General features: G+C 49.4%; 2 protein-coding genes across 2 annotated transcripts in view; one reads left to right on the top strand and one right to left on the bottom strand.

Moving 5' to 3' along the window:
* hdx (highly divergent homeobox) overlaps window positions 1-11,221 on the bottom strand; it is a 350,307-nt gene that overhangs the window by 33,691 nt on the left and 305,395 nt on the right. The window lies entirely within an intron of this gene.
* The window catches only part of LOC134032077 (connector enhancer of kinase suppressor of ras 2-like), a 40,470-nt gene that overhangs the window by 26,210 nt on the left and 3,039 nt on the right, over window positions 1-11,221 (top strand). Inside the window, exons 10-23 of the mRNA XM_062475882.1 lie at window positions 2,581-2,695; window positions 3,038-3,252; window positions 4,040-4,126; window positions 5,210-5,418; window positions 6,093-6,136; window positions 6,256-6,304; window positions 6,638-6,689; window positions 6,796-6,968; window positions 7,216-7,289; window positions 7,441-7,512; window positions 8,565-8,635; window positions 8,740-8,840; window positions 9,907-10,513; window positions 10,773-11,053. Coding sequence (XP_062331866.1) covers window positions 2,581-2,695; window positions 3,038-3,252; window positions 4,040-4,126; window positions 5,210-5,418; window positions 6,093-6,136; window positions 6,256-6,304; window positions 6,638-6,689; window positions 6,796-6,968; window positions 7,216-7,289; window positions 7,441-7,512; window positions 8,565-8,635; window positions 8,740-8,840; window positions 9,907-10,513; window positions 10,773-11,053 — 2,150 coding nt within the window. The remainder of the gene's footprint in view (window positions 1-2,580; window positions 2,696-3,037; window positions 3,253-4,039; window positions 4,127-5,209; window positions 5,419-6,092; window positions 6,137-6,255; window positions 6,305-6,637; window positions 6,690-6,795; window positions 6,969-7,215; window positions 7,290-7,440; window positions 7,513-8,564; window positions 8,636-8,739; window positions 8,841-9,906; window positions 10,514-10,772; window positions 11,054-11,221) is intronic.

Below are 11,221 nucleotides of genomic sequence, written 5' to 3' on the forward strand. Positions count from 1 at the left end.
GCATTAAATTATTTTCATTGCAAGGAGCAGCATCTCAAATAAGTTCGATTTTAAGTAACCAGTCTTGAGTTTGAAATACCTTGTTCATAAGCAAAACATTTCTGATCAGTTTTATCTGAATGAGTGTCAGTATTGCCATGTGTGATGTATGATGAATTTTACATTTAAATTGTTTGAAAATGATTTGATAAACTAAAAAAATAAAGACTGATTTTAAATATTCTTTCAACTCGTTTTGGTTTTCTACTGAAAATACTTTGATAAACTGAAGGACCTGACCTTCATCAGACCATGTATGTTTTAAATCATTCATTTACATTTAACATTATTAAATTACTGTTATCTTGAATAAGAAAGATGAAAGGAAAAATGACGCACTGGAAAGATAGTGTTATAGCAGTAAGTGCATGAATGCATGAAGATTTAACATATTAACCAATAAAAATACACTTTTTATTATATAAATTGAACATCCCAACAGTATGTATAAGTAAATTGTTAAACTTATTTGATAATCATTGTTACTTTTTCAGTCTTTTAAGATAGAACCTTATAATTCCAAGGCGGCTGTTAGTTTTTAGAACTATAAGGTTCTATCTACAATTGACCTGTTTCAAAAACCCTAATTTACAATTCATGTAGAATTTTGGTATCTCAGATGTAAAATACATGTAAGGTGTATGTAACTCTGGTGCTATAAAGAAATGTGCTCCATTTGTCAGTTTTGCTATTTGTAATGCTAAAACTTTAAACCTCAATATCTCAAAACTGACCTGAACGCAGATAGAACCTTATTATTCTGAGGTAACGAAATGTATACATGAGCCATGGCAAAGAGTGGCACTGACAGTCATGTGGGGGTTAAGCTTGGAAGGTGTTTGTGAGGGGGGGGGGGGGGGGTTAGGTAATAGGCTAGTATTGAGTTTGATGTGGTGGTTCCATCTCTCTCCTATCCTCTCCTCCTTTTTCATCTTCTTTTATGATCATCCCTCCTTATTACCCACAGCCCCTCTCTGCCTCCATCTCTCTCTCTCTCTCTCTCTCTCTCTCTCTCTCTCTCTCTCTCTCTCTCTCTCTCTCTCTCTCTCTCTCTCTCTCACACACACACACACACACACACACACACACACACACTGTATCTCGCTCTCTGTCTCTCTCAGACAGCCGTAGCAGCAGGCTATAATCACAAAATTACTGTTTTCACTCCGAACTCCAGTCACAACCCTGCACAGCTTCCACCTCCACACTCTTCATATCTCTCTCTTTCTCTCTCTCTCCATCTCACTCGCATTTTCTCTCACATCCTCTCTTACACTCTACCTCTCTCTCCCTCTCTTTCTGCCAATCTCCATCTCTCTCCCTCTTCCTACTTCTGAAGCTACCGTGAAGTTGTTTTATATGTCATCTAGGCTTTGCTTTTAAGAGGTTGAGCGTGAGAGAGAGATGGGGAGGGAGAAGAGAGAGAGAGAGAGAGAGAGAGAGAGAGAGAGAGAGCGAGAGAGAGAGAGAGAGAGAGAGAGAGAGAGAGAGAGAGAGAGAGAGAGAGGGTGAGTTTTTATGGATGGAGTTAATTATCCTAATGCACTGGTGAATATAATGGAGAAGAGATTTCCTAATGAGGGTTCTGACTGTGGTGTTTCAAGCCAGAGTGTTTGTTAGAGTATTACATACTATATTGTTGTGTCTCCTCACAGGTATCTCACATAGGTACCCTCATACACCTTCTATATGGAGCTATGGCTGCCAGTCAGGTCAACCTGGGACATGGGATTCTGTAACAATTCAACATTTTCAATTCAGCTACATTCAGACAAGGCATCACACATACACAATACACACTGTAGAATGTGGCACTTTGTATCCTCTCTCCTCTCTCTCTCTCTCTCTCTCTCTCTCTCTCTCTCTCTCTCTCTCTCTCTCTCTCTCTCTCTCTCTCTCGCTCTCTCTCTCTCGCGCTTTCTCTCTTCGTCTACTCATTCTGAGGGTGAGGATAAGGAGAGAGTAGGTTGTCATGGGGACAGACATGGCACAAGCCCTGTTATAGTGAAGAGGGGTCAGATAGAAAGAGCGGGAGAGAGAGAAGGAAAGAGAGTGGGAGAGAGAGAGAGAGAGAGAGAGAGAGAGAGAGAGAGAGAGAGAGAGAGAGAGAGAGAGACCATGAGGAGAACACCCAAATGCTAAAATAAAGACATCAGTAGGGGAGGATGGAGAGAGTTCCAGATACAAAGAACACAAGCCGTTACAGTATATATCTTTTCAGAACTGTCTTTGTGCTTAGAGAAACTGAAGTTTCAATGAGATGAAATGTTCAAATATCCCAGATCCCAGGTTAGAATGACACTTCATAATGCAGAGGAAGAGTAGTAAAAATAGAATCTGATTAATGGACTTTTTATCCACTCTCTGTCTCTGTCTCTCTATTTCTGTCTCTTCTTCTTTGCATCTGTCTTTATTTCGTTCACTCTGTCTTTTCACACCCTCTCTCTCTCTCTCTCTCTCTCTCTCTTTCTTTTTTTCTGTCTCTCTCTCTTTCTTTCTGTCTCTCTTTGTCTTTTTGTCTTCCAGCCGGTCCCCCACTAGTCCCGACCAGTTCCTCTCCTACTCCCAGTGGCACTCTGGGAATGTCCAAAATGGACGTCCCCAACATGCAAGATGTTTTCATCCTGTCCCCTGTGTCTGGACTGTACGGGACCAGGTCAGATACTCTCACTCACTCACTCACTCACTCACTCACTCACTCACTCACTCTCTCTCTCTCTCTCTCTCTCTCTCTCTCTCTCTCTCTCTCTCTCTCTCTCTCTCTCTCTCTCTCTCTCTCTCTCTCTCTCTCTCTCTCTCTCTCTCTCTCTCTCTCACTCTCTCTCTCTCTCTCTCTCAAACACTCACTCACTCTCTCTCTCTCTCTCTCTCTCTCTCTCTCTCTCTCTCTCTCTCTCAAACACACATACATACTGTACATGCTGATGATGACGATTTACAATGAAAGGAGTATCCATAGTAACCACCACCTGGTGTGTGTGTGACTGTGTGTCCTCAGGGAGGAGATGGGTCTGATGTCATGTGATGACATCAGCAGGTACAGTGTCAGCTCCCAGTCCGGTTCCAAGGGCTCGGAAGCGGTCAGCTACTACCTGGACCAGGACAGCGGTCAGTACTTCTCCCTGCTGGAGGGGGATGGGGGCCCCCCAGGGCCGGACTACGACAGGGGCCGCAACACGGGGGTCAGACGGCGAGACAAGACCCCCACGCATGGTGAGACATGCAGACAAACACACATACCTGTAACCAGGAGCAACCCTACGCCCTTGCTGTGTCACCCATTCCAATGCTTGTGCACCACCCCTTCTTTTTCTCTTATCTCATCTCTCTCTACCTGCCTTTGTCACTTTGCCTTTCTTTGGGAGCATTTGATTTTGAGGGTCTGCAGATTCTTAGATGGCATTGAGAAGAAGCCTAAATATGGACTTCTCCTATGAGCGTTGGGTGTTTGGTTTGTTGATTACAAGACAAGCCCATCAAAGGCAGCACCTAAGATCTACCCTCAGAGAAGAGGACCGCAACCCTCAAGTAGAGAAAAATGAATACAAGTCATCTTTAGAGGAGCAATTGAGTGATGGATCTCTTCCTCCAAGGACCGTTGGAGAGGTGTAGTCCATGGGTAGGAGACTAATGTCTTCTTACAGTAAGAGCTCTGATCATGATGAGGCCTGATTACGGAGGACCCTCAGAATCAAGTGTTTCCATCTGTCTTTCCATCTCACTGTCACTTCTTCTCTCCCTCCCTTTCCTTCTCTCTCCTCTCATCTCTACTCCGCTACTTGACCAGCTAAGTATCTTCACCTCAAAACACAACAATCCCAGATCGCTTAACGTCAACACAGCCCCTCACCCCAGCTCAGTGTGAGTCCCCCCGAAACCCACCCACCTCCTCCCAACACCCCCACCCTAAAGCACCAACCTTCTGTCTGTCACAAGCCACCCTTCCCTCCCACAACTCCTCCGCCTCGCCCTCTTTCTGACCGCTGATTGGTTGTTCCAGGTGACCTCAGACCAGTTTCCATGCCGCCGGAATATAATTGGATGGCCGAGCCCAAGGAACCCAGCATGGGCAAGAGAGGGAGCAGAGGTACACACACTGTCTTATACACACACACACACACACTTGCACGCACACGCACACACCCAAACCTCAGGCATAAGATCAACTTCAGGGTCCTTTTTCATTGTTTGTTTTGATCAGTGCTTCGCTTCATGATCAGCTTCAGTCATGTCATCATTTGGTGTTTATGTGTGGTATGTCCGTGTATCTGGGGTGTGTGTCTTACATAGCATTGTGATTGTGTAGTATTATTGGGTGTGTGTTGTGTCGTACTGTGTGTTTACTGTATGTGCTTATGTACCTGTATGTGTACCTTGTCTGTGTGTTTACTGTATGTGCAAGTGTGTCTGTGTGTGTCCTCTGTATGTGTGTGTGTCTGTGTGTATCACTCTACGGTAGGTATATCTCCCGGCGCCCATTCTTCCCCCTTCATCCTTCTCCCCTCGCAGCTTTCACTCCCTCCCTCCCTCCCTCCCTCTCCCCGTCCCTCTTTTCTATTCGCCTTTCTTCCAGTTCTCCTCCTCACCCCCCCCACCCCCAACCCCCTTTCATCCTCCATCCCCACTACTCCTCTCCTCCTCCTCCATCTCTCTCCTCCTCGCCTATCCCCCCCACCCCCCCAAGTCGTGGTCAGCCATGCTGCAGGAGTCTATCTGTATTCAGTCTGAGAAGCTCCACTCCACTGTCTGTGAAGTCTATGAATAACATTAAAGTCACTGGTGGGGACCACCCTGTCTCTCCCTCTATCTGCATCTCTCTCTCTCACACACACACACACACACAGGCTGACTCAAACACACACATACTACTTCACAGCCCCACACGTTCTCCGATTTTCTCACGCGTCTCCGACAGTGTTATAAACAAATGATCCGAGTAACAGCCTGTTTTGATTGAGCTGGGCCAATCCGAAAGAGCTTCAGGGTTCTGTGCTCGCATCCCCTTTCTCTACCTTCTACAACAATGGGTTCTCTCGTTCTAACTTGATCTGGTTCTGTGTCCTGCCGGTGGTAACGGTTCCATGGTTCTATCCAGGACTCAGACTGGGGTTTTACCTCCTGGTTCTAAGACCACCTCTAACCTGCATGCTGATTTTTCCCCCCCTCTCAGATTCAGACAATTCCCTTCTGCGTTACCTAAGCGATGACAAGATCCTGGTCATAGAGGAGGAGCCGGAGGTCCCTGGACGGGAGAGTAGGCGGGACTCCACCCGGCATTCGCGGCGGAAGAGCCGCAATCCCAGCAGCCCCAGCTTTCCTATCAGCCCTTCCATGCTGTCGTCTACCCTCCGCCTGGACCAGATCCCCGACGCCATGCCTGTATGCATAAGCACACACGCACACACACACACATGCACACACACACACACACACATGCACCCGTCTGTATGCAGGAAACCCATCTCACGACTCTAATAACACTAATATCCTATTTTGCGCACGCTCAAACACACACACACAGTTTCCCACCACAAAACACACACAGTTAGAGGGACAGGGTGGAAATGGATGTGAGTGTGACGCAGTCATGCCACATTTAATCAGAAGCAGGAAGTTTGAGTGAGGGTGTGTGTGTGTGTGTGTTGTACATGTGTGTGTCAAGTTTATACAAGGTCTAGATTAATGTCCTTACAGGGAGGTGTGAAGCTTCAGGATTCGTTAATAATAGATAGTGTTAGAGCGTTTGTATGTGTGTTTGAAAGAGAAGAGGCAGAGGAGAGTCGAGTTTCCTTGCCTGGGTGCCAACTTCAGGGACAGAGGGAATGACAGTTCCACACACACACACACACCTACACACACACACACACACATTAGTATGCAGGGAAGCCATTTCACAACTCACACTAACATCCTCATCTCCTTTCTTGCCTGAGTCTAAATTGGAGTTCATTTGGAGCTTTGTCCTCCAAACACACACACACACACACACATGCTGATATGCTGTACTCGTAAATGACTTCCTCCTCCTTCCTCCTTCTCACCCTATCCATCAGATACAGAGATCAGGGGACACACTAAGAGCAGACACGACCGATAGGTGAGTGTGTTTGTGTGTGTGTGTATCCAGGAGTTTGGTGTCAGTTTGAGAATTATACCATTAATATATCATACCAGTAACAAACATTGATGATAGCTTCCCTCCTCCCACCACAACAGGTACTCAAGCTCTGGGAGTGATCGCCTGGGAGGGGCATCCATGAGGAAGGTAAAGGCACACATAGAGACACACACACACAAACAGAGGGACCATCATCACACCTCTAGACATACAATCTCTAGAGCAACATCCAGTCCTGGGGTGTGTTTGCACCTTCAGGCTAACAGTCACGATGGAACATGCCTGATGTTAGACTGTGAGATCACAGTGGCCTAGATACAGCCTCCTCTGCTTCTCTGGAGCTGTGCTGTTGTTTTCATGGCACCCACTGCCCTTCACACATCTCCAGTGAGCTCTTGCACCGCTTCAGTACCACGACTCATCTTCCTTTACTCTCCTCTTTCTCTCTCTCTTTCTTCCTTCCACCCATCTACTTTTCAGTCTTTCCACTACACCTCCTTAAGAACAAAACCCAACAAAAAGAGGAGTAAAGGTATGTATCCCACTGCTGTGTGTTTCAATGTATCTTTTGTTTCAAATGTGACCGGGCTGTACAGGACTGGACCCGGGTGTGGTTGACCTGGTTTCTCCATGTGCAGGCTCTCTGACGAGCGCCAGCCGCAGGCGTATCTCCTGTAAGGACTTGGGCCATGGGGACTGTGAGGGCTGGCTGTGGAAGAAGAAGGATGCTAAAGGCTACTTCACCCAGAAGTGGAGGAAATACTGGTTCATCCTCAAAGAGTCCTGTCTCTACTGGTACACCAACCAGAATGTAAGACTCTAGTGTACACACGCCCACACTCCCACAGACTCCTAGACACACGCGTGTAGCGCGCGCAGAAGAGCTAATAGCCAGCTCTTCCACATACACACCCACACACACCTACACACACAGAAGCACACACCAATCTTTTTGGGGTTCCTACACACACACACGACTATTCACGCTCTCTCGCTGTCACTCATCTCCCTATGTGGCTCTCTCTCTCTCCTCCTTCACCCTCTCCTATTTACTGCAGGATGAGAAGGCTGAAGGCTTCATCAGTCTGCCAGAGTTCAGGATAGACCGAGCCATCGAGTGCAGACGGAAATTGTGAGTGTCCTTTGCTTGTCACTCATCGTTCCTAAATCATAGGACCCTAAGCACACAGATAAACACACACACACACGCACACAGACACACGTAGACAGACACACACACAGACACACAGTGTGATCATTTGCCTATCTCCTATCATCCACAGTGCCTTCAAAGCTTGTCATCCCAAAATCAAGAGCTTCTTCTTTGCTACAGACTGTCTCGAGGAAATGAATAGGTGAGTGATTGTGCGTGTGTGTGTGTGTGTGTGTGCGTGCTGAATCTGGAGTCTGAGATGTTTCAGTGTCACACAGCATTGAGCAGCTCCAGTACCTGTTTGTGTGGAAGTGACAGCTGTCGTATACTTTCATGAATATCTCAGCTGTCTGAAATTAAGTTATCACAGAACACACGCTCACTCATACATGCACACACATGCACACTCCTGACCACCACCAAATCCACAGCATGAAGAAAACATGTTTGTTTCCCTGTTTCTGCAGAGTGTTTATTTGTGTGTGTGTGTATACTGTATGTGTGTGTAAGGGGGGGGGGGAGGAGGTTGTCTGTTATCAGCTGGAATGCTAGCCTGTCTTTCATAATTAGCACTAACTATCTACACCTCTCCTCGCTGACATGGGAATTGAATTGGAAGTGAAAAAATGTGTTTTCTTCAATATCCATGGTGAGACTAAATGTGTGTATGATGTGTGTGTGGTGTGTGTGCGTACGAGAGAAGGTGTGTGTGCACAGTGTTTAACGTGACACAGAGAGCTCAAGGTTCAATTAAATATACAGTAGTTCCCAGACACAGATGTGGGTTGTAAGGTACGTCAGTGAGGGATGGGAATGCATGTGTGGGCTTCCAGTGTGACGCACTTCCTGGTGTGATGATGCGTGTCCTGTTGGCCTGGCTCCCTGTCTCTATTCTTAGTTCATGACCTCCTTCTGCACTGTCCTTAGAGAGGACACCGACACTCAGCAGGACAGAGGGGAAGAGAGCGATCTATGCGCTCTCTCTCTGCCTCTTCATTTTCTCATCCCCTCTTTCTTCTCTTGTCCCTCTCTCTTTAATCATCGGGGCTAAAAACAGGCTTGGGTCAACTTTTGGAAAAGATGATTGAATTAATTTAGGGATTCAGCTCTGCACTCAACACAGCTTCCTGCTGTACTCCCATCCCTCTCTGCTCCTCTCTTCTCTGCTCCTCTCCTCTCTGCTCCCCCGCCTTCCACTCCTCTTTCCTTCCCTCTCCACCCTTTGTCTATTCATCTTTTCATCCATTCTCATAGGTGGATGAACCGACTGGGCCTGGCTGCCATTGGCTACACCCCCGATGACAAGGTGCCCCGCCCTGATGAAGGTGAATAGGATGTGTTTGGACTTGATTGGCCAGCCACATTGATCTCTGTCACTGTTCCCTAAGACAGCGCTCCGTGTGTGTGTGTGTTCTTGACATCCAATCAGATTACTGGAGTGAGAGTGACCAGGAGGACGCTGACGGCTCCATGACACTCAAACAGGACGGGCCGTCTTCTCTGTGTGACACCTACCACCGCACCCCCTCAGTAAGTGTTTACACACACACGTACAGACACACACACACACACACACACACAGACTTACAGTAACACATAGATACACACGTATACACGAGCAAACACACGGAAACAGAGTAGCACACACACATACACACCAACAAACACAGACGTGTAACACACACACACACTCCATTATTTTTTTAATGTTTCGTTCTAATAGAATATTTTATTCTAAAAGCCCCAGCAGTTTCAGTAGAGCAGCGTACAGTGCTCTCAGCTTCAATAAAACATCAGAGCGTGTGACTGTCTCTCTATGGAGCCAGGCCAGCCCTGCCCACCGGTCCCACAACCCTTAATGCCACTTGCCTGTGTTGACACTGGCAGACACTAGATGGTGCTAAAGGACCATGTCTTCTAACCGCATCCTGTAGAAAAGCATCCTTCCATGAGGTCATCTTTGACTTAGCCTGACTGGACTGGAGAAAGCAAGTGGCATTCTGCACAGCCGCTACCTATCTAACCATGTGAGATCAGTGAGATTGAGGATGAAGGAGTAGTGCCGTGTTGTAGAGATTCCAAGCTGGGTCCCGTGTGTTCAGATGTGCATTCAACGGTCACGCCTCGCTGGTCATTGGTACTCATCAACCATTTCACTGCTCTCTCACTCTCGTCCTGGAGCTCCTTCTCTCCTGTTGTCCTCCTCTCCCTCCTCTCCCATACCTGCTCTCTGTCTTCTCTTCCCATCCCCCCCCCTCCCCCCCTCCCCCCCTCCCTCCCTCCCTCCCTCCCTCCCTCCCTTCCTCCCTCCCTCCCTCCCTCCCTCCCTCCCTCCCTCCCTCAATCTCACTTTCCCACCTTGCTTTTACCTCCCCCCCCATCTCCGCCACCTCCCCTCTCCTCTACCCAGACCCACCTCCTCCATAGCTATGACCAGCTGCCTCGGTCAGTCAGCATGAGCCTCCTGCGCTCCACCCCCTCCCCCCTGCCCCTGTCCATGAGCGCCTCCACCTCCCCCGTCGCCCCGCCGATGGTATCCTCCACCTCCCCCATCCCCGCACAGATGGTCTCTTCCACCTCCCCTCTCCCCCCTCAGGTGAACTCCTCCAGCCCCTTCCCGGAGCCCAAGCACGGGCGCCACTTCTCCAGCGAGTCCACTCACTCCCACTCCTCGGCGGAGGAGCAGAGGGGTGAGGGCGGCATGGGGACGGGCAGCACCAGCACCCACTCGTCGGGCTGCCGCTCCACCCACCGAGAGCGCCGCTCCTGGCAGGACCTGATCGAGACGCCCCTGACCAGCTCCGGGCTCCACTTCCTCCAGACGGCGCCCTTGGAGGGGGACGGGGGCTACGGCGGGCGGGAGATGGGCATGGGTGACGGGCTGATGGGGGGGTACGGGGGGCTGGGGAGGCAGGGCATGTCCCCGGAGAGGCGTCGGCAGGCCACCCTGCCCGTCCGCAGGCACCACGCGGAGCGGGAGCGGGAACGGGAGGGGCCCTTCCCTCTGGAGCGGGAGCCGCACACGCACTCCCACTCACACCGGAGGTCCCACAAGCAGCGCAGCCAGAGCCTTCCCAGGAACAGGGACCCCCGGTCAGGCAAGCTGCTGCAGACCCCCGCCCGCATGGAGGAGAGGAGCGAGGACGAGGAGGGCGAGGCCCAGGAGGCCCAGGAGGCCAAGGTCAACGATGCCAGCCAGGAGGGTGAGACACACACACACATAGATTGATATAGATTCTGTGGCCTGGATTTGAGAAAAATTGTAGAACATCTGTTTTTATCCTGGAAAGACTTTAATCATTGAATGAATGTACTGTAAACAACGTTTAAATGTCACGTGCACACTGATAATTACAACTTAATTGAAAGGGCTTTCTCCTTAAATTCAGACTCTTATTTCTGTATGCTCAGTTCAAGTCTTTCAGTCACACTGATCACTTCCCATCTGTCCTTCTCCCGCAGTCCTCGAACCGAGAGAGGGGCGGAGCGAGGGACGGGAGAGGCGGGTCTCGGAGGGACGGGAACGGCGTTTGTCGGAGGGGCGGGAGGGTGAGTCGGTGGCGGAGGGTCTGGACGGCCTAGAGCAGCTGTACCGGGCCCTGGAGCAGGCCAACGTGTCGGCCCTCGGGGACCCCCGGCCCTGCAGCCGCCAGGAGCTCCGACGCTGCTTCACCCAGCGCTGCAGGGACCCCCTCCTGAACGACAGGCTGCACAGGGTCCGAGCCCTCCGCAGCACCCTGAAGGTACACACACGTCCACACACACGTGCACACACGCGTAAATATACGTATCAGTATATCACTCCCATGGAATAAAGTTCAAAAAACCCTGAATATAGAACCAGATGTGTTATGAATCCACAGTTTCATTGGTGTTCAAGTTGAGGGGGCGGAGCTGAGGTGGTCCCAGCA

The sequence above is a fragment of the Osmerus eperlanus genome, chromosome 13 (genome assembly GCF_963692335.1).
Source record: "Osmerus eperlanus chromosome 13, fOsmEpe2.1, whole genome shotgun sequence".
Classification (NCBI taxonomy): domain Eukaryota; kingdom Metazoa; phylum Chordata; class Actinopteri; order Osmeriformes; family Osmeridae; genus Osmerus; species Osmerus eperlanus.